General features: G+C 35.0%; 1 protein-coding gene across 3 annotated transcripts in view; it reads left to right on the top strand.

Moving 5' to 3' along the window:
* Positions 1-413: 413 nt before the first annotated feature.
* Positions 414-24,569, top strand: part of LOC125863288 (replication protein A 70 kDa DNA-binding subunit B-like) — a 43,641-nt gene continuing 19,485 nt past the window's right edge. The window contains exons 1-10 of one of the 3 annotated variants that reach the window (XM_049543472.1): positions 414-483; positions 3,818-3,996; positions 4,086-4,371; positions 4,465-4,555; positions 4,708-4,841; positions 4,918-4,996; positions 5,078-5,213; positions 5,304-5,461; positions 5,547-5,670; positions 5,797-6,084. In XM_049543472.1, the coding sequence (XP_049399429.1) occupies positions 3,853-3,996; positions 4,086-4,371; positions 4,465-4,555; positions 4,708-4,841; positions 4,918-4,996; positions 5,078-5,213; positions 5,304-5,461; positions 5,547-5,670; positions 5,797-6,084 (1,440 nt within the window). In that variant the 5' untranslated portion in view covers positions 414-483; positions 3,818-3,852. Of the gene's footprint in view, positions 484-2,546; positions 2,601-3,817; positions 3,997-4,085; positions 4,372-4,464; positions 4,556-4,707; positions 4,842-4,917; positions 4,997-5,077; positions 5,214-5,303; positions 5,462-5,546; positions 5,671-5,796; positions 6,085-24,569 lie in introns of those variants that run through there. The other 2 variants (XM_049543470.1, XM_049543471.1) reach the window with 2 other exon arrangements.

Below are 24,569 nucleotides of genomic sequence, written 5' to 3'. Positions count from 1 at the left end.
CTGGGATTTCTACATTGCTGATGTCCATAACAAATATGTAGTCAATAGGTGAGTGAAAGATAATTCAACGGGAAAGAACAACTTCTTAATTTGCAAAATAAACTACAGTAGTTTAGCTGAAACAACGAGACGATCTTCTTTCTCCAGGTCCTCTACACTAAAGAGACAGTTAACTTTGGGAATTATCCGAAGATCCAACAACTTTACCCAATGTATTAACCACATATATGCTTGACCCTCACACACGACTGCTATTTGCGCCTTTACCACATATGTGCCTTTTAATATATGCTCTACTTTTGGTAGGCAGTCATTTGACCTTTTACTTAATTAGAGTGGTCTCAAGAATGCAATCTTCATTTGAATCTTCGCTTTTGCATAGTTTTAACTAATACACTGCATACTTGCTACACCTTATGTAGGATTTTCAAACTCACACTTCTTCAGCTGGTGAAATAGAGAACAAACTTCTCACTGACAAACGTAAGTTTCTACATTTTCCTGCTCTGTAGTTTTTTTACCTCTGTTACTGTTCTGCTGTATTCTTCAGTCTACATTGTACTATGTTATTCTGTGTTGACTGACCCTAATTGAACACCAACATATTACCTTCAATAAAAGAACTTCGCTAAATACTTGCCCTCAGATGTCTAGCACTAAAGAAAAAATGAATGCAATCCTGCCTGAACAAACAGATACTACCAAAAAGGATGCCAAAAATCTGAGAAACCCAATTTCTTACCATAAAATACCAACTGAAAAAGGGTAGCTTTTCTGGCACTACGCCAGGCAGAATACTCTGCTCAAACACATGCTCTTCCCCAAAATCTTGCTGCTGTCCATTTTACAAAGACTAACTCTGGCCGTCAAAGTATAACTCTACCACAATCTACTGTGTTCCTTCAGAATAAACCATCACCTATTACGTCGACATCTCAATGCCAGAGCTTGTTCCACTTAGTATACTTAATTCTGCCTGTAATCATATAGGCTCGAATCATTCACATTTAAAGTCCCTAATAATGTGAAATACACATTAATGAATTTCCCTTACTATAGGAGAAAGCTACAAGGAGTATCATTGAAGTTTTGGATGTAGTAAAGGAAAAGACAAAGGCAGTGAAAATATTCATTACTCAAAGGTATATAATATCTAATTTTACATTAAATTTTTGCACAGTGTCATATTATATATTTCAAGTATTTACTTTGCTTATAATTTAAGACTATAGCACACATGTTCATTGTAAACACTAGCTTTCTGTACTCTTCTGTATTTCATATGTCATCAGTTGAAAGAGAAAGTTCATATATATTTAAAGAACACAGTCAATTAGACCATACATTCTGTTATTTTCATTGCAGCTTTTAACTTGTTCTTCTTCCTAATTTTGAGAAGACAAACATATATATATCCTAAAGCACATACTTTCTCTTCCATTGTAGGCCAACCGTTTTCAATTTGGAGGAAAGATGAATGTGCTCACTCAACTTCTTACCATGAAGATAATAAGAATCTATAGGAACATCACCAAAGTGATGCAACAATGACATTGTACGCACTACTTTAATCAGTTGGCACCTCATCGCTAATGTAGATGCTGAAGTACCAATACTGCAGCAGGTTCCACAATTTTCTATTTGTTTTCAAAATCCCTTTCAGGCTTTATTTCTTCTGAACATTTCTCAACTAATATTACAAACTTTCTTCCCACTGAAGGAGTACTGCATAAGGCATATACATGTTTCCTGCTAAAGTCAGACGCACAACCAAAAAAACTTATTCAATGTCTTAAAGCAACAATTCAAACAATGGTATCTCAGGTTAGCACTAATGATTTACTTAATTTCTAAATGTTTTTAGATCCATTGTTCAACATATATTGCAAATGAAGAATCTAAATTACATTATTTTTGTTATACCAATAGAGCAGTAGTGATCTCTGTGTGTTTGTCAACTTATTAGGCATTCAAATGTATTTTACTTTTAGCGAAATGCATTATCTACCTTTACCCTAATAGTTCCTACATTCAATTTTACACTAAAAACAAAATGCTAATCCTATACTATTTTTGCTACCATACTAACCAGATGACACATGATTTGATGTGTGTGTGTGTATATATATATATATATATAGTATATATATATACATAGATAGATAGATATATAGATACATAAATATTTTTTATCCTTATTCAGAAAGAACAATTAAACTACAATTGTCTTCATAAAAATTCATGCAGTTTTGGTTGCCAATGAAATAATGCCAAAAAACAGACAAAATCATTACATTAGGTAGTCAAATGTAATGATTCTGTCCCTTTTTTGACTACCAAATGTACTGATTTTCTCTCTTTTTTGGCACAATTTCATTGGCAACCAAAACCCCATGAATTTCTAACAAGACACATGTAGTTTTTTTGTCCTTTATAATTTCTATATTTGTAAAATAAAAAAAAATAACAAATTAGATAAGGGTAAGGTAATACATATTTTTATATATATATAATATAATATTACCCTTATATATATATTACTCATACAACACAAATTTAATAGCCTTTCATTGAAGAACAAATTTTGCTCCCTTTCTCAGGTATTATTTCTTCCCTTTTCATCTTTTCCCTCTTCCCATTTTCAATTTTTCTTCCAGATTCTGCTTGTCACCAAAACAGAAAATCAAAATAGCTAAAAATTATAGTTATTAGTTGGACGTCAATTACTGTGGTATTACATTTGTACTGATATTGCAAATGTAAAACCCAAAGTAATAGCCTCCCTTATGAGTTTCCTGTTTGATGGCTCGTATTTAATGCTTTCAATACTATTCAATCTTTCATAGTTATACCATGGGCCCAGGAGTATGCTTTTACCTTGATGCCCAACGTCATCAAAATATCTGCAGGATAGCTGTTTTCTTTTGTCTTTTTTTTTGCTTTCTTTTTATTGAAATTTTAAATAGTAGCATGAAAGTTTAGTTTCTATGAAAAATAGGAAACATTTTTGCTAAGGCTAAGCCATCACATACTGGCTTCAGTAAAGATTTTCATATTGTTTTTCCCAAATGTATAGTGGTTCCACTCAAGTTTCAGAGATAATTGTTGCTGTTTTAATATTCTGCAACATTTTCTATCCCTGTAACAGATTTTCTGTGAAAAAAGAATTGTCCAATTGTACTTTGCACATTAATAATGCCTGCTAACTGATTTTATGTCTTCATTGAGCTCCGCTAAAGGGCCCTAACAGATTTACACATGACTCTACTTCTACTATGACAACACTGTTGTTTTTCTTTTCATTTGTTCTTCATTTTGTTTTTGTTTGGAACATACAAAGTTTATTATGTTTCCGCAGTTTATATCTCATACGACCCAATAGTAAGAGGTACAACTCTGAAGTAGTATACTTTGTTTGCTCATTTTGGCTGTAACTGCTTTGTTTGTATCCGATTATCAATCTCCTACTTCCGCATTCTACAATTCTACAGCTGTATCTCATGATTGACAAAGAACTAATAGCACGTAAATGGTTACCCGATGAAGATGCCAGGAAAAGTCAATAGAATGATACATGCTATGTGATCTTTTATGAGTTTGTACTTTATGTTCAGTGTTTGTCCTAACTTGCTTTTACAAGAGTTTCTTAATGCTTTGTTTCTACATCAGAAGCTCATTTATGCAGCTAGAAGGTGCATTTTACTCCACAGTGCTGCTTTCATTCAATTCGTTTTTCCCTTTTGTCTAAACAGATGAAACAATGTTCCATGTCTCTCATTTAATCAGCCCTGTTCATAATATTCATGTTATCCTGCAGATACTACTATTTGGTTAACTATATTTCCTACAAACATGGTACTAAGAGTGAACATCGCCCAAATAGAACCAGCAACACGAGATTGGATTTGCAAAGTTCAAATTGTCGAAATAGGACGCCCACGAGAAAGCCTTGACAAGAAATGTACATTCCAAAATTTAATTTTGGAAGATGAAGAGGTCAGGTCATTATTATATTTTATGTTATCACTATTGCTCTTTTCCTCTCAACTTAGTTAATCTCAACTTTCTATAACTCTTACTTTTAGGAATGCCAAATTAAGGTTGTTATGTACGCTGACGAAATTGAGCAATATGCAGATAAGCTTAAACTCCTCCATACCTACCTCATCTCTACTGCAAGAGTGAAAGTCTCACCAACTTCATACGGCAAGCCAATACATAAATTTTACTGGATTCTTGACAAAGAAACAGTAATTGAACAAATCAAACCATCTCATGAAGTTGAAAAACCACTTCCACTGCCAACCAAGCTGAATATCACAAGCTTTGACTGCATTCCTCATCTGATGGTTGATTCTGCTGTTGAAATAGGTATATCCATCGTAATAGCTATTATCAGACTGAAATATACATCTGTACTGCTGCAGAACACTTGCAACAATTCATTATGTATTATATACGCAGATATACTGGCAATCGTTCTTCGTTGTGGTCCTCAAAAAAACGCAGGTCGCAGTCATCATAGGTGTCGAGAAATTACCCTTTGTGACAATCAGTAAGTATAACATTTGACATTCTATTTTCCCATTTTCTGCAAATATTTTGACTCATTAACCACTTTTTGCCTTTCTATGCTGACATCATCAATTTTCGTCTATGCATTATCATAGTACTTACTCTTCTGTCCTTATGTTCTCACACTGTCAGGAAAAATCAGTTTCTCTTCACTCTATGGGAGGATTTCGGAGAAATAGAAGGACATGAAATTGCCTCTAAAATGGCAACAGAGGCAGATCTGCTTGTAATCCTCGGAAGAAGTATAGGAATCTCTACTTATCAAGGTACGTATGTGCTCAACTTCTTACCAACATAATTTTATATAATAACAAAACAATATACAACCTATGTGTTATACAGGGTTGTCACTGCAAACTAGGTACAATTCCACAGTACGTGTGAATTCGAATTACCCACAGGCAGTGGCACTCATCAATTGGTACTCACATTTCATATTTATTCTATAGCTTTAAATTGCATGTAAAGAACCTACTAAACATATTATCTGTTCTAACAATAGGGCAAAAGAAAACAAAACAATGTTGTTAAGTTGTCCATCAGAGAAAACCTCAACAAGCTCATCTATCGCTCCCATGATAGTCACTACTGCTGGCCAACAACTTATCTCTATTGCAGAAATCTCATCAGCACCTTCTGTAAGTCATACTTGAACCTGCTCATTTGCCAGTATCCTTATTCAGTTTCTCATTCTGTAGCTTTGCCTAAATAATCAAAACTTCCCACAGATGGGAGTGTTCTATGTTGAAGCAGAGATGGCCGTATTAGATGAATTCCAAGACTTTTGTGTGCTTGAATGCTCAGGATGCAAACAGAAGAAGCGGACAAAGGATAGAAAGGATTTTGAATGCCCAAAATGCAATCGGAAAACAACCTTAGTGCCTCGGTACTATACTTTTGACTTCTAAATTACACTTTCTACAAAATATAGCGTATAGTATACACATATTTCAAACTTGCCTTCATTTCAGCTGTAGCTTCCAAATTGATCTTATTGACGATACTGCTACAACCACAACATCTATCTCTGCTGAATTAGGAGAAAAATTACCGTCCATGACAGCAGAAGACATATTTGACATAACCTGCACTAAGGTTATCTCTCATTCCCACTGGCTACTTCTACACACTTATTGTCATAATACCATATATCTTCAGCACAAACACTTTACCGCATATGCTTTATTCTAAACTGTTTGTTCTAACTTGTTACATTTACAGCGACAATCATTGTCTCTTAATCATGTCCATGAGATGTTGTCAAACAAAGTATTCGAAATTCAGCTAAGGAAGTCATCTTGGGGCAGCTCAAATACCACGCATGCAACTTTGTCCATTCTTTCCTACATGGAAAAACAACATGCTCCAAAGACCACCACTGATAGGACTTCTAAAAAGATAAAGCCTTTGGAAATAAGTGAGGTAGAAGTGATGGCAACAACTACTGCAACTGGTTCTTCAAATGCACTGCCAAAATTTGAACCACTCACACCTACAAAAAAGGTCTAAAAGGTCAGTCTACATCTCACTTTCACACCAAACTATAGCTCAGAATGATTACCAATTCCACATATTTAGAATTATTTCAAAAATTGCTGCTAAAAGTCTCTACTTTTAGCTATAGTTTACTTTCTTTTCGTATCCATATAGTTCCTGTAAAACATTGTAAGTGTCATACTTATGTTATAGTGCTGCTTTCGCACTTGCTCTTATCTGCTTTCAAATTTCACAAATTTTTTATGTTTATGTCTGACATAACATTGCAAAGTCTCACATTAATTCAGGGCTAAAAACTCTCTATTCATGTTCATGTCCATGCTCAAATCAATTGGTTAACATTTTCTTTTTAATTCCTCATCTCATGATAACTGTTGAATTAGCACAGTTAGCAGCAGCTCTTTTGCACACTGACACTAATTTTTTACTCCTTACTATTTCTACTCCTTGCAACAGCTCAACTCACATCCAATCAAACTACCTTTCAACACTAAAAAACATAATTACACTTCTGACATTTTATTATGAACAATGTTGCTGACATTCATATAAATCACAGTCAAAGAAATCCTTATGTCTGCTGTGTGTTTGTGATAGCATAAAACTGTAGCCTCCTTTTGCTCTTTCGTTATTATTTATCATTTCACACTCCAATATAAGCCTATTTACATGTTTTTCTGGATAAGTTGCACTGCATACATTCTTCTACATTTTTCTTATTCTACTTTGTTATGATGTCATACACTATAATACAGAGTTATCAATAGGAAGAATAGGAACGAGGTTTCTGTCTACTAGCTAACCTCATTCACCATACACTATTAGGCCAATCACACACAGATTCAACAACAAATCTATCACTTTTATGATGATTCCATGAATTTCTTTCTATTTGATCCCTATATTAAAATAACTTTGCTATCTGTTGCCATATTTGCACTTTCTAACATACTTTAAACTGTGTAATTGCAGGAACTCCCTCACACCATTTTGTCACTTTTGCTTATGATAGGGACAATATAATGAATGACTCTCCCTATGCTCTGGTTTATTGCATGAAGAAGGTTAGCTATGGACAAGCAAACTGCAGTGTCCTCTAAATATGATACTGCAACATGTACTATATTATTTTGGTTATATTCCATTAGTTAGTATGTGCGAATCGTTCAACTCGACATCATACTGATGTCTATTGTACATATTCTGAATATTTGTACTAGTACATAATATAATATATGATATTATCTATCTTCTACAAATGCCCTGACCCTTGATTCATTAATATTACAATATTTTTACAACCATAATATTTTGACTATTGGGCCCGTGCTTGCCATGGGCCTCCCCACCCTAGTCTATATATAAAAAGAGAAGAAAAAATGACACATGTCAACACCACAAAATTTTCAGATTTTTAAATAATTAATAATCAATAATTAAATAAATAAATAAATAAATATAGACACATGTCAATAATTAGAATTAGAATGACACATGTCAACAATACAAATTTTTATAATTTTAAAAGTTAACTAATTTTAAATAATCAATAATTAATTAAATAAATATATACATGTGTCAATAATTACAATTAGACCCATTTATTAGACCCAATTAATTATACGGTAGTTGCACAAAATTTCAAATACCCAATAATAAATTATTATTAAATAATTTAAATAATCAATAATTAATATATACACATGTCCATACTTTGATTTAGCCCTATTTAATTCTATTGTAAGTAAATATAATTTTAAATAATTAATAATAAATGATTATCCATCTATATCTATCTATATATAATAGGAGAGGTAAAAAATGTCACATGTCAGCATTACAAAATTTCTCAATTATTTACTTAAAAAAAATGAAATTTAAAAAAGTTAAATCTAAAAAATTAAATTGCAAATCAGTTAAATTTTAAAACGTTTTAAAAAAAAAAAACTACATATACTATTTAACATAATATTTTTAAAGATAGTTACCATAGTTAATAATACTCTTTTTAAATTTTTTTAAAAGATAACTAATTGTGCACGTGACTAAAGTTTATGTTATTTTGGACTCTATTGATTGAAGTTTATTTAATTGTTTTAAAAATAATAAAGAAGCAAATTAAAAACAAATTAAAAATACACAAAAAAGAAACAACAAAAACTAGATATTAATATGACTCCACTACGTACTACTTTCTCACTCAAAATCAAAATATTTAGAGTAAATATATTCAAATGAAAAATAAAAAAAAAATACAATAAACTTAAAAATAGCCAATTTCTAATAGTTTATACTTATTAATAAAGAAATCTTAAAAATAGAAAGAAAAAAACTGTCGATCTAAAAAAATAAAATGAGGAAGATAAAACGTGGGTCCTTGAAAAATGCACAAAATTAACTACCTAAAAAATTAATTTAAAATTTAAAATTCAAAAAATAACTAACCTTATCCTTAATAATTATCTAAATTTTATAAGAACGTCTTTGAAAAGAATATTATTCTTAACTTTATCATTCATACCTTCTTAAAATCACCTCTTCAAAAATAGAATTTCAGACATGTGTTAAGAAAAATAACATCCAAATAAAAATATGATTGTACTCACTAAGATCATAAAAGAAAGAGTTAGTATATTAATTTATTGTACGTTTATATAAGCCCTCTATCTAAATTGTTTGGTTTGCAATTATTTTTTATGATTGAAGGGATCACTACCTCTCCAATGCGATGAGGAAGAGAAAGAAATTGATGATAGAGAAATGGAGGAATTTCGAAGAATTTCAAGTCAGTGGATCATGTATGTTATATTTTAAGTATATAAATGGCTACTATGATAATTATTTCGTTCATATGCTATTTTCTTTTTTATTTCTATAATCTAGCCCTTTTCTATTCATTTTTAAAACAAATATTAAAATGATCCATTTTATGTGATTTATTAGTTCAATTGGTATTTAAATTTAGGTTAATGTTCCTAATTTATGTTGGTTTTGTATTTTCTTTTTTGACGATTTCAATAATTATTTTGTTTTGCAAGAATAAAACAAATATGAATAGTGACGAAGATGATGAAAGACTTGAGATGGTTTAGAAATGGAGATGTCGACATACCTTAGTCAATGTTGCTATTAATTTTTACATTTTAAAAAAATTTTAATTGATATTTTGGAGAAAAAAAATTATTTTTCTTAAACTTTTAGTTTTTTTTTTTAAAAAAATATTAAATTCGGATAGTTATTTTCTATTTTGCTGTTTGTTTATATTAATTATCTTTTTACGGTTTTTTAAAGTTCAAATCTATTTAATTTAATAAAATTCTATACTTTTATTATCTACATATCTATATAGATTTATACTGTATTTTGCGTACTAGGTAATATGTGTCAAATACTATTGTATTTACATATATATAAGAGGTGATAACACCTACGTGTCAACACCAAAAGAAGATAATTCACAAATGATTAAAATTAATTTAAAATCTAATAATTAAAAAAAAATGCAAACACTACTAATGAGATATAATCAATTGTAGTAGAGTGTAGGAGAGTTAGATAGTTAAAAGTAGTTAAGGGCAGTAGTGTCATTTAGCTAATTCTGTTATAACTAACAATCAGAAAGTTAGTTACTAGATTAGTTACAGAGTGTGTGATGGTGAACTATAAATAGATGATCCTACTGATGTATTACTTAGCCTTTGAGCTCAAATCAATGGAGCTTCTCTTCTTTTCAATTCCTTGTTAAAGCTTTACAGTTTATTTCATGGTATCAGAGCCATACACAATGTTTAACTGTGACAAGTGATTTGGTTTGAAGAGCAAAGGATTGTGTTTGCTGATTTGCACAAGTAGTAGCTGCAGATCTAGATCTAGATCCAAGTGCATCACGATTCCATAGCTAATTGGGTTGAGTTTTTTGTTTTTCCGCAACAAAATTCTGTCGAAGATTCAGTTACAATGCCAAGTGATAGATCAACTAAGGATCAGTCTCAAGGTCGCAACAATGGTGAAAATATGGGTGGATCTATGTCTGTGCATGGGAGTTCAAGCATCAGTCAAGGTATTGACTACAATCACCCTCTTTTTCTTAGTCCTACTGATATAAGTGGAGTTAGTCTGATTTCGTTTCAATTTCTGGGAGTTGAGAACTACACGTTATGGAGTAGATCTATGACTCTTGCTCTATTAGGAAGAAACAAAATAGGGCTAATTGATGGATCGTGTAGAAATAAACTGTATACTGAAGGTTTGTGGGGGGAATGGGAAAGAGTTAATGCAATTGTATTATCCTAGTTGATGAACTTGGTTTCAAAGAGTCTTCTCAGTGGTATTGCATTTGCAACCAGTGTTCTACAAGTCTAGAACAACTTAAAAGAAAGATTTAACAAGGTAGATGGGTCAAGGACCTATAGTCTTCACAAAGATATTGCATCTCTGCAGGAGGGCACATCCTCAGTGTCTGTGTATTACACTAATCTCAAAACCTTATGGGATGGGTTTGAAGCTTTAGTTCCTGCTCCCTGCTATAATTGTGATAAGTCAAAGGGTTTTGTAGCTCACATGAGCAGGCAAAAACTCTATCAGTTTTTGATGGGACTTAATGAATCCTATCATCAAGCGAGAAGCCAAATTCTGATGATGGATCCATTACCAACCATTAATCATGCATATACTATAATATTAGGGGATGAAAGTCAAAAGGCAGTGGTGTCTCATACCAACAGTATGGGGCTGAGTTCAGTAAGTATGGAATCTATGGCCATGTATTCTAAAATTGGCACTACTTCAGGTGTCAACCAGAGGTTCAAGAAGAATTCATTGATGATTTGTGACTTCTGTAAGTGTAAAGGTCACAACAAAGAATTTTGTTATAGAGTAGTTGGCTATCCACTTGATTTCAAGTCTAAGAGAAAGATACAAGGTGCTTCTTCTGAAAATTCTGGTCAAGCTCACTTCTCTTATGGAGGTAATACTAATGTACCTGCACCAGGCTAGGTAGAGAAACTTGATATAGCTCAGCTTCATATTGAACCTGGTGAGAGTTCAAGTCATCAAAAACAACAAGAAAGTCAGGCTGAGTTGGAGGTCAAGCAGTTGCTTAAAGGTTGTACATTCACCAAGGACCAATATGATCACATTCTTAAAAGCTATCGGCAGAAGAAAGAGCCTGACTACAAAACCACACTTGCTGCTCACACTGTAGGTAGAACTTTCTTTGTATCTGCAAATGATAGTGTGTGGATTATAGATACTGGTGCTACAAATCATATGATCTCTAATTTGGACATGTTCATAAAAGACTCTGTGACAAAACTAGAGATCCCTAAGACTGTATATCTGCCTAATGATGATACCACTCAGGTGACTCATGTTGGCTCGTGTGTTCTATCAGACAACAATGTTATTTCAAATGTATTCTATCTACCAGAATTCAAGTATAACTTGATGTCTGTAAGCCAATTAACTCAGGAACTAGGTTGCTCAGTCACCTTCTTTCCTAACTTCTGTATTTTCCAGGAGCTTTACTGTAACGACCCTCAAAATGAAGTAGGATAAATAGAGCCTCACATGAGTTTTATGCATTAATAACTTGTCAAAATAATGAAGAATAGCCGTTTAAGTCAGTTTTAAAAAGTTTGGAAGCCAAACGTCAAGGGACGACCAAGATGTTCGGAAACTAGTCTTTTACGTGTTGGTGTGTTCTAGTATGTTGTTCATGTTTTTATGTGTTGTTTGGAGTCTAAAATCAGTGGAGGTGACCCTAGTGTATTAATAAATGTTTTTAGGGTCAAAATGTTTGGATACGACGCCCCGGGGGCCACCCTAAGGGTCCCCGAGGAGGACCCCAACCTTGGCCAAGCAAGCTGCCAAGGCAGCTTGAGATTGTGCTTGGAGGGAGCATGTCCGCGTCGCGGACTAGCTCCACCAAGGGCCAAAAGTTTGGTCCGCATCGCAGAAATGTCGCAGACTCTACTATCTCGGATTTAATTTCTAGGAAACTTATGGGAACACCTCCGCGTCGCGAACTTGTTTCCCGATGAAATCTGCGAAAATAAAACTCAAGTTTGACTTGTTTAAAAAGGTCCAACTAAGTGAGGGGTAGTTTGGGGAACTAATATAAACGATTATTCTACCTATTTTAGGGTATTTTAAGTTGGTTAAAACCCCAAAACCTAAAATTAGACCCCATTCTTCAAATTGACCCTTCCCTCTCAAAATAGATTCTCTCAAAAACCCCATTGAAGACCTTGATGAAGCTCAAGCTAGAAGATGGGTTTTCAACTAATTTCTTATTCAACTTCATGGGTCTTCAATAATTAAGGTATGGTAACTCTTGATCCTTGAATAACCTCTCATTCAAGGAGTTCTATCAAATATTTTCAAAAGTGATTTAAAGACCAAAATTCCCAATTTTCAATCTAAACATGGGTTCCTTGTCAAACGATTTTCTAAATCATTCTATTGATGAATTGATGTGGAATTAAGGTTTTTAAGACAATTTTCAAAGGAATTCTTGAAGAACCCATGATCCCCAAATTCTCAAAATCGGCCTATGATATGGGTCTTTGTGAATATGATCTCTATTGGTGAAATTATGTTTAGATTAGATTGTATTGATGTTTCTTATGATTATCTATACTTATTCATGTTGAATTGTTGGTATATTAATGAGTTGAGGATTATGGCCTTATGGGCAAAGTTATGGGTTGATCCCTTTGTTTATGGAATTGTACTTAGACTATGTTTATGATATTGAATTACATTGTTGATTCCTATTGCTACTTATGTCAATTGATTATGAATTGTTGAGGATTGATCCATGGTGATCATGGCTTGGAGAATTGGTAAGTTGACCTAACTTCTAGTCTATAGTATGAGAATTGATGTTGAGAGGTTTGATCCACTTATAGTGGAGATGTTTACTTCTTGTCTATCTATGTATGTTGAGATCATGGCCTTGAAGGCAATAGATGTGAAGTGAATTGATGATTATGATACATATGTTTATGAAGTTATGCTATGAAGGTTATGTATGAAATCCTCAATGCTAGCATGATGTTTAAAGTGTGTTGATGATAAGGAGTATAATGTGAATGATAATGTTAGGGATATGGTGTGGTCTACATGATTGATTATGTTAGGTACTATTGTGGAATGACCCCTACCTATATGACCCCTATATGAATGTTTGATCATATACATGTTAGGAGTACCTATTCAATGTTGAATGTGTCCTTGTCTCCTATGATGAAGTGTGGGTGTGTGGTCTAGAATCCCTAAGGGCTTTATATGTGAATTGCTCATGAATTGGGGACATTGTGAATGTGTTGTGATCCCTTTAAGGGAAGAACACTCAATATCAATGTTGTTGCTAATATGTCACTATGAGGACCAATATGCGCACACACACACTCTACATGTATAGCTATGAATATGATGTGTTATGGTGTCTATTGAAAGGTGAACTCTTATATGCACCCTTACATCTTATTATGCATGCAAAGTGTATGATTAGCAAGGTATGAATATGTGTTGTATAAAGGTGTTTATGTGAAAGGCTTTCTCACATATGTACACACACATGAATGAATGAATAAGGTTTATGATAATCTAGTGAAAGTGAGTCTCTTGAAAGGTTTCCTCAATTGTACTCTAAACTAGACTATGTTATGAATATGGTATGACTATGTGAAAGGTCATTCTCACGTAATGTAGGTTCTATGATGAAAGGTCATTCTCATCTTAGAAACCTTTGAGCTATATGATATGAGGGATTAAGTCCCTAAAGCCTACTTTATGAACTAATGTTAAATAAAGACTTAAAGATGTTTAAAAAGGGAGTTGGAGCTTAGCACCGAGTGAACATGAAAAATGAGAGTGGGGGCTTCACGTTTAGCAAGTCCGGCTTCCCACAAGAGAACCTTCACGTTTAGCAAGTCCGGGTTCCCAACATAGATGTTGTCTCATGAGATGGAAACCTCCACGCTTAGTAAGTCAAGGTTTTCTAGTAGCAATCTCCTTGTTCCATAACTACGTGCCCCCGTAGGTATTAGCTTAGTGGATCCACTAGATAGCTATTATGTATGTAGGTCCTACTTTGGCAAGTAGTACCCTCTCTTTTCGGTGTGGGAGTAGAACACCGGATTCCATGTAGCTCACATGGTCTATGTCGGTTATGGCAATGTCTCCCGAAAGTTAAGAAATGAACTAAGATAAGAATATGAACTCTAGTCATGATTTCTTGAAGAGTTACTTAGTGTAGGTAGGACTATGGACCCTACTTATGCATTGCACAAGTGGACTCTAAGGGAGGTTATGATTAGGCTCTTTATGTAATGAAGACTATGGTCTATGTATGTTAATATGAAAGCATGTTAAGGTTGACTTTACTTATGTCAAGACATGAAGTATGATTATGCATGTGAATTACACTTATGACTTCTTAATGGGTTTGCTTAGTATATGTGGGGGTATGGGACTCCATGTGTACATTGCACAAGTGAGCTTGTGAAGGGGTTGTGAGGGTGGTTTACCTATGATATGAACTAAATGGGTTATGACTAATGATGTAGTAAATGAATGAGTCCTTATATGATGTTATGAAGTATGTTGGTCTTATGTCTAATGTTAAATGAAGATGTTATGACTTGTTGAATATGATGTGCCTAGTCTATGGTGGCTTCCTAGGAACACTTGGTGGGAGTAGTATTATGGGATGCTACTTGCACATTGCACTAGTGTGACTTGGGGGTTGTCTTAGGTGATGGTTCCTATGTGAAGACTATGTCTTATGGTGTGCTTATGACTGTATGAATATATGTGGTCGGATTGATGAAGGCTATGTGTAAGTTCACCCTTGGTAACCTTAAGGTGATACATTGCACCAAGTATTCCCTAAGGGTTGCTTGAGGAAAGGTGTTAAGATAAATAAGAAGGTAATGTATTGTATGCATTGAATGTGCCTAAAATGTTATAAGTGGTTCTATGTGCTATTATGAATGGTTTTCGTGTGTATGATGGTGTATGTGGTTTATATTGTGCCTATGTACTAAATGTTCTTGAAGTTTCTTTAAAAAGGCATGATGCATAGTTTCCACTAAATGTCCTTTTAAAAGAATGTTTTGCATGGTTATCATACTTAGTGCATTCTTGTACTAACACCATTTTTCTTCATCTTTTTACGCCAAGTGTAGGTGATGGTGACTAAAGGGTCTTTCCTAGAAGTGATGAGCTTGACTTACTATTCCCAAGTTCGGGTGTGTCCTTAAAGATTCAAGGACCTTTATGTTAAAGACTTTCCTTAAGTTCTATGTACTAGATAGTAGTTTCTTTTGTATTGTAAGGGCTGTGTCCCTCTTGTGTTGTAGTCATGTTTTAAGTTGGCTACCTTGAGACGTAGTACTTCGATTTTGTATTAAAGGTTTAAATGAGGTGACATTTAAGTCCTGTGTTATATTATGAATTTTTTTTAAATTTTCCGTTATTTTTCTATGATAAATGCTATGACGAATGCTAAGGGCTTGTATAAGACCTCCGAGAGGTCGAATACGCCGATAACGACTAGGGGGTGCTCTCGGGTCGTTACATTTACAGTGGGAAGGTGAAGGAGGTTGGTGAAGAGGCAGGGTGCTTATATACAAAGACACATGCAGTTGGTCGAAAAGATAGTGCATTAGCTGTAACTCAAGTTGCTTCTGATATGGAGCTATGGCATCAAAGATTAGGACATGTGTCCTCTATAGTACTAGCTAAGATCCTTGATATGAATAAACAAAGTCAGTGTCAAGTGTCTAAGTGTTTAGTCTGCCCATATGCTAAACAAACTAGACTTAGTTTTCCTTCCAGTAGTATTAAAAGTAGTGCTTGTTTTGACTTGATACATGTTGATCTTTGGTGTCCCTATAGTACAACTACATTTGATGGCAACAAGTATTTTCTTACTATTGTTGATGATTTTTTAAGAATGACCTGGTTGTTTCTACTCAAACATAAATATGATGTGTGTGTATCTCTACAAGTGTTTTTACAGTATGTTAAAGAACCAATTTGACAGATCTGTTAAAGTCATAAGAACTGACAATGGCACTGAGTTTGTCAATTCAGTATGTGACAATATGTTTAAGTAGTTGGGGATGGTCCATTGGAGAACTTGTCCATATACACCTCAGCAAAATGGAGTAGCTGAGAGAAAACATAGACATCTTCTTGAGGTAACAAGGGCACTGAGACTTCAAGTACATATTCCAGTGAAATATTGGGGGGGATTGTGTAGTGGCTGCTACTTATCTTATTAACAGGGTTCCTNCATAGACATCTTCTTGAGGTAACAAGGGCACTGAGACTTCAAGCACATATTCCAGTGAAATATTAGGGGGATTGTGTAGTGGCTGCTACTTATCTTATTAACAGGGTTCCTAGTAGTGTCTTGAACTATCAAACTCCTTATGAAAGGTTGTATGGTAGTAAACCTTTGTTGTCACACTTAAGGAAAATTGGATGTTTGTGCTTTGCTAAGAATCTCATTGAACATGACAAGATGATGCCTAGATCCAAGCCTACAGTGCATATGGGTTATTCAGCAATACATAAGGGATACATCCTGTTTGATATGATTACTAAATACTTTTTTGTGAGTAGAGATGTGATATTTAGAGAAGATATGTTTCCTTTTAAACAAGAGATGGGTTGTGATAAGAAGTCCTTATTCAGAGACACTCTACAGGTCTCAAACGTGTGGTGTTCAGAGTTAACTACTTTAGAGCATGTCTCAAACAGTAGTGATGCAGTTGGACATGATCCTATCAGTGGTTCTCAGTCCTCACAGAATACAGGAGATAATATTAGTGCTGACATTGGTTCTTTAGAGATTCCTGATTCCATAGTTTTTTCTACTGATGATCACATTCTTGAGGAACCAGATCCTATTATACCAGCTACTAACAGAAGATCCGCAAGGATTAAAGGTACACCCTTATGGATGAAGGATTTTGTATCATATAAAGGAGTGAAATATTCTATGGGTAACTATCTGAGATATGACCACTTATCTCCTTCCTACCAGTGTTACATTGCTGCTATTTCTTCCATTTATGAACCTACCACATACTCAGAGGCTATTACAGATCCTAGATGGATAGAGGCCATGCCGGCTGAAATCCAAGCTCTAGAAAGCATCAAAACTTGGGAAATCACTGACTTGCCACCAGGGAAGAGACCCATAGGTTGCAGACGAATCTATAAAGTCAAGTATAAGTCTACATGTGAGGTTGAAAGGTTCAAATCAAGGTTGGTTGCTAAGGGTTATAGACAAATAGAAGGTATAGATTATAAAGAGACATTTTCACCTGTTGTTAAGATGGTAACAGTGAGGGCCATAGTGTCACTTGCAGCTTCACAACATTGGCATATTCATCAGATGGATGCCTTTAATGATTTTCTTCAAGGTGATCTGGAGGATGAAATATACATGTAGCTTCCTCAGGGTTTTGTCAGTCAAAGGGAGAAAGTATATAGACTGACAAAGTTATTATATGGCTTAAAACAAGCACCAAGACAGTGGAATCGTAAACTAACTGAAGCTCTCATTCAACTCAGATTTAAACAGAGTCAATATGATCACTCATTGTTCATTAACAAGTCAGAGGCAGGAACTATTATTATTGTGCTTGTATATGTAGATGATATGTTGGTTACTGGTAGCAGTCTGAAACTAATAGAAGAAACTAAGAAGGCACTTCAAAAGGCTTTCAAGATGAAGGATCTAGGTGAACTAAAATACTTCCTAGGTATTGAGTTCACTAGGTCTGCAGATGGCATCTTAATGCATCAAAGAAAATATATTCTAGAGCTTATAACATGTATGGGAATGTCAACAGCCAAGCCTGCAGGAACTCCTATTGATGTGAATGTGAAACTTACTTCAAGATAATATGATGAGCAGGTGGAAAGCAAAATGATTTCTGAGGATCCTTTAGTGGATCAGATAATGTATCAGAAGCTAGTTGGAAAGTTTCTGTATCTAAACATGGCAAGACCTGATATATCTTTTAGTACTCAGACTTTGAGTCAATTTTTACAGCAGCCAAAGAAGTCACATATGGATGCTGCATTGAGAGTAGCCAAATATCTAAAAGGACAACCTGGACAAGGCTATCTGATTACTACATTTTGTGATNCTTATTGAAGAAATGTGTGGAAGATCAGACATCCATTGTTCCCTTGGAAGGTTTGGGAGAATCTTTCTAATGAAGAAGTTCAGGTTGAGATTTTGGACCGGCGAGTAGAGAAGTTGAGAAATAAGTAAGTTGTTTCCATAAAGATTCTTCGGAGGAATCAGTTAGTTGAGGATGCAACTTGGGAGACCGAGGACGATATGAAGTCCTGTTATCCTCATATCTTTCCCTCCGATCCTACTCTATATTTAGTTCCCATAGTTCATCCTTATGTCTTAGTCCTTCTCATAATTCCTTGTGCGCGTTTGCTCATGAAAACTTAATTTTTGAGAAAATGAATTAACTTTATTGGTTTCTCTATGTTTATGTGCATTTGAGTATGAGTTGCATATAGACCTTATGAGTTGATGTTTTTGATATGTTTTAGCTTGGAGTTGATTTTCCTTCTCGGATATGTGCATTTATGTGATTGTATTCATGATTGGGTTGTTAGATCTTCTTCCTACCCTCCTTATGATGTCTTTAGTCCCATTTGAGGATGATTATTTCCAAGGGAGAGATATTGTAACAACTTAGATTTGAAAAAAAAGGAAAAAATGCAAAACTTTCTCAGCTAGTGTCTGTGTCGATGGTTCTCACCTACAGACTGTAGATGCTCTTATGGGCCGTAGGTGGTGGGGTAAATACTTTTCAAAAGTTAAGTTTCAGTACCTTTTTTACCATTCACCAGGATAGTCCATCATTCAATATACGAGTCGTAGATAGGCCTCGTAGGTGACTATCAAACTTAGTGAAATTTTGAGGGTGACAATTGGGATCTAAGGTTGGTAGGTATGGTCCGTTAGTGGACCTACGAACCATACCTAGGGTTCTGTCAAAAGTTGGATGATTTTAAGGTCTGAGTGCTTGAGCTACGGTTCATTAGGACGGTCCGTAAATGGAACTATGGACCATCGGTCGAGTCGGCAGTTAATTTTAAGAGGGACTTTTGGATCTTTTCCTAAGTATTCTAATCCAATACTATGTCGTTTTAGTCCTAATACTAGACAATATATAAGTCTTTTAAGCCTAAAATCTGACTACTCTAAATCATTCTTCAAATTTCCCCAAATCCCTCCAAGTTCTTCCCTAATATTTCTCTCTCTAAAGCTTGAAAAAGAAGGCTAAGGTTTCAAGATCAAGTCTCCAAATTTACCATTAATTGTGCGCTTTTGGAATCAAGGTATGATAATATTCACATGTGGAGTCCTTTCCTCCATAATGTTCCTAAATTCTCCAATTTTACAAGTTCGAATCTCCAATTGAAGTTAGGGTTTTATTCAATCTCATAAGTTCTTTTCAATTATGATCTAATTGGTTGTTTTATGTATTTTTATGCATGAATTGAGGTAATTACATGTTTTTAAGGTGAATTCATATAAACCCATGCATGATCCATGATTTCTAGACTATAATCATGTGATGAAGTTTTTGAACTATGAAAGATAAATTTATGAACATATGCATGATTCTTTATGAAGTTGATGAATATGATTTAAGGTTTCTTTGTGAGTAAAACATCAATGTTTTCATGATTGTGAAATGATTTTCTCATATAAGAGATTCATAAGGTTGAAAGGTTTTCTCACCTAAGATGAATCGAGGTTAAGGAGCTATTCTAATGAACTCTATCTTGGATTGGCTACTTGATGTTCCCTCCCATGGATAATAAGATAAGTTATGATTAATGACTATTCCATGGGATTTATGCTTAGCATCGAGTGGACAAGTGGCGATTACCCACGTTCCATAACTATGTGCCACCATAGGTTGTCTTAGATAGACAATAGCTAGTAGATCCACCTAAGCTAGAAAATTGTGGTTTATACATTAGCAAGTCAGGACATCTCTTTTTGGTGTGGGATAGACACCGGATTCCATGTTATAACTCATATGGTCTATGTCGTTTAAAGGAAAGTCTCCCACAATAATGAACTAAGGTTACTTTCTAAAAAGTAACTCAAATGTTTTTAAAAATATTAAGGTTGCATTGACCATGTTTATGACTTATTTTTCTAACATGTTATTTTATGGTTTAGCTTGGTCATTGCATGTCATAAAAAACCCCTCTTTGCATGATTTCATAACTCTTAACCATTGTTATCATACTTGGTATATTCCATGTACTAACACATACTTTTTCCTACATTGTTTCACTAATGTAGGNTATAGCTCATATGGTCTATGTCGTTTAAAGGAAAGTTTCCCACAATAATGAACTAAGGTTACTTTCTAAAAAGTAACTCAAATGTTTTTAAAAATATTAAGGTTGCATTGACCATGTTTATGACTTATTTTTCTAACATGTTATTTTATGGTTTAGCTTGGTCATTGCATGTCATAAAAACCTCTTCTTTGCATGATTTCATAACTCTTAACCATTGTTATCATACTTGGTATATTCCACGTATAGGGCGTTCTTAGGGTCGTGACAATACTTGACATTTTAGACTCAATGAACTGTTAAAACATACATCTGAGGTCTCGTTTACCCCCAAAACTTGTAAAAGTCATAAGAAATGAATACAACGCCTAAAAAGGCTAAATCAAGATCGGGACCTCTTAAAAATTAACCAAGACCTCACTTTGGCCTAAAATTAGACCCCAAATCTAAAGGAACTCTCGTAATTCCTATCCGAGCATCCAAACCCCAAATGTTGTCAAAAGTCAACCCAAAAGTTAATTTTCTACAATTTTTCAACTTAGGACCTGAAATCCTCTAAAAGACTCTGAATCTTAAATTTAAAACTCACCTAAACTAGATTCTATATTTCGAGACTGACGGAATCGATGAAATTCCATTTTGACACTCAAAACACCAAAAAACACCAAAAACCACTTTCGAATAACTTTAGCCTTTCAAAATCAAAGCTTACCAAATTCTCAACCGTTTACTACAAGTTCAAAATAAACTTTCAAAACTCAATCAGAAAAGTCTCAGAGTCGATATCAGGAGGGGAGAAATGGTAATTTCACAAAAATCTCCAAAAATGACTAACCTGGTCATTACATTATCCGCCACTAAAAACCATGTTTGTTCTCGAACATAATGTAATGGAAAGTACCAGAAGCCTTGAAAAGCTTAGAGTATCTGGCACATATATCCTACTATGTCTCCCAATTCGCCTCACCAACTGAAAGGTGCTTCCATTCTACCTTCACTGATGCAATCTCCTTGTACCTAAGCTTCCAGACCTACCTATCCAAAATGTCTATAGGCTCCTCCTCGAAAGACAATTCGGGACCCAACTCAACTGAATCAAGAAAAAGTACATGGGACTCATCTGATATGTACTTCTGAAGCATGGGACATCAAACACAGGATGCACAACTGACAAGCTTGGTGGAAAGGCCAACTTATATGTCGCCTCTCCCACTCGGCTCAAGATCTCAAAAGGTCCAATAAATCTTGGGATAATCTTGTCCTTATTTTCGCACCTTATCATACCCTTCATGAAACTTGAAGCCAAACATGATCACCCTCCATAAATACTAGGGCTCAAACTCTCCAATCTGTATAACTCTTCTATCGACTCTCACTGTCACCCTGAATCATTCGGACCAGCTCCATAGAATCTCTAAGCAAGTCTATATCAAAAGAGTCCATCTTAGCGGAATTAAACTAACCTATTGGTGATATACATCATTTTCCATACAACACCTCAAATAGGGCCATCTGAATACTTAAGTGATAAATATTCTTGTAGGTAAACTCTACTAAGGGAAAATGTTAATCCCATCTGGCACCAAAATCAATCACACAAGCTCCGAGCATATCCTTCAACACCTAAATCATCCACTCATACTGACCATTTTTCTTAGGGTGGAAGGTTGTACTCATATCTAATCGTCTACCCAAACCATGGTGTAAAACCTTACTGAAATGGGAAGTGAACAAGGAACCTTACTAGAGAAAATGGAAATAGGGACTCCATGTAGTCACACAATTTGACTAATATAAAGTCAGGACAACTTCTGGCATATACTTCACCTTAATTGGGATGAAATGAGTGGACTTGGTCATCCTATCAACAACCATCCATATAGAATCAAAACCATCCACATTGGTAGGTAGACCTACAACAAAGTCCATAGTGATCCGCTCCCACTTCCAAGTAGGGATAGGCGTCCTCTAAGATATAGGTCCGGTTCGTTGGTGCTCACACTTGATCTGTTGGCAAGTAAAGCATCTAGAAAAAATATCTGCAATATCCCTCTTTATGCCACACCACTAGTAATGCTGAATGGGATCATGATACATTTTTGCCTCTCTTAATGGATTGAATATCGAGAACAATGGGCCTCCTCATGGGTCAATCAACTCAGCTCCCCCATCTTAGGTACACAAATCTTGCCTCCAATCCTCAAAATACCATGAGAATCAAGGACAACCTCTTTGACTTTTCCTCTCATTACATTATCTCAAATAAGACAGAATTTCTCATCATCAAGTTAGTGCTCACAGATCTGCTCAAATAAGGAAGAAAGAGACTCTATGAAAGCAATCAAACTACCAGTCTCCTTAGAAATCTGTAACCAGACAAACCTTTTGGCTAATCTTTGAACATCTGCAGCCAATGGTATCTCCTCAACACTGATTGCGGCAATACTTCCCATGCTAGAAGTCTTCCTACTCAAAGCACCGACCACCATATTGGCCTTTCATGGATGATACAAGATGGTGATGCCATAGCCTTTCAGTAGCGCAAGTCATTTGCGCTGCCTCAAGTTTAGATTTCTATGACTGAGGATGTATAGAAGACTCTAATGGTCTGTGAAGACCTCACAATGAACCTCGATAATGTTGCCATAGCTTAAGCACAAACAGTTGAACTGCCAACTCTAAATCATGTGTGGGATAATACCTCTCATGATTCTTCAACTTTCTATAAGCATATGCGTTCACCTTACATTTCTGCATTAGAAGACCACCTAACCTGATTCAAGAAGCATTGCAATAAATAGTGAAATCTACACCCTCCTCGGGTAAAGTCAAAACAAGAACTGAAATCAACTAGGTTTTGAGCTTTTGGAAGCTCTACTCACACTCATCAAACCATTGGAAGCTCAGACTCTATCGAGTCAATCTGGTCAAAGAAGATGTAATATTGGAGAAGCTCTACATATGTTTCTTGTCATAGCCAGCAAGTCCTATAAAACTCTAAATATCAAAAACAGATGTAGGCTTGGTCCAACCTCTAATTGCCTCAATCATGGCTGGATCTACCTGAATACCCTCCTTGGACACCACATCATCTAGAAATACAATAGAATCAAGCCAAACTCACACTTCGATAACTTGGCATATAGCTTCTCTTCCCATAATCTCTGGAGCACAATTCTCAAATATCGTTAATGATCCTCCTCAGTCTTAAAGTACACCAAGATGTCATCGATAAACACTATCATAAAAGAATCCAAATACGGTTGAAACACCATATTCATCAATTCCATAAATGTTGCAGGGGTGTTAGTCAAACCGAAAGACATTATAATAAACTCATGGTACCCATAATGACTCTTGAAAGCTATTTTTGGGATATCTGATGCCCTAATCTTCAACTGATGATAGCCTGACCGTAAATCAATATTATAAAACAAAAATGCTCCCTGAAGCTGATCAAATAAGTCATTAATACTAGGAAGAGAGTATTTGTTCTTTACCGTCACTTTATTCAACTATCAATAGTCAATACACTTCCTCATGGAACTATTCTTCTTCCTCGCAAACAGAACAAGTGTACCCCACAGAGAAACACTATCGCGAATAAACCCCTTACTCAACAAGTCCTGCAATGGATCCTTCATTTCATTCAACTCTTCTAGAGCCATGCGATAAGGAGAGATAGAGATGGCCTTGGTGGCCAGCTCAAAGTCAATAGCAAAATCAATATCCATATTCGGAGGAACACCTAGAAGGTCAGTAGGAAACACATCTGAAAACTCTCGAACCACGGACACAAAGCCCATGGGAGGTGGATCAACACTAGTATCCCAAATAAAAGCCAAATAGGAAAAACACCCTCTATAAACCAATCTCTGAGCTCGAATGAAGGAGGTAAATTTTCTAGGTTAAGAACAACTAGCACCCGTCAACTCAACTCTAGGGATACCTGGCATCGCTAAGGTCACAAACTTTGCATAACAATCAAGATAGACTAATGCGGGGAGAGTCAATCTGTACCCAAGACAATATCAAAGTCTACCTTTTCCTGAATGATCAAGCCTACCCAAGTAACATACTCGACCAAAGAAATAATACATGATTGATGCACTAAATACACT

This window comes from Solanum stenotomum, chromosome 4, assembly GCF_019186545.1.
Source record: "Solanum stenotomum isolate F172 chromosome 4, ASM1918654v1, whole genome shotgun sequence".
Classification (NCBI taxonomy): Eukaryota; Viridiplantae; Streptophyta; class Magnoliopsida; order Solanales; family Solanaceae; genus Solanum; species Solanum stenotomum.
This window is presented reverse-complemented; position numbering and strand designations above follow the sequence as displayed.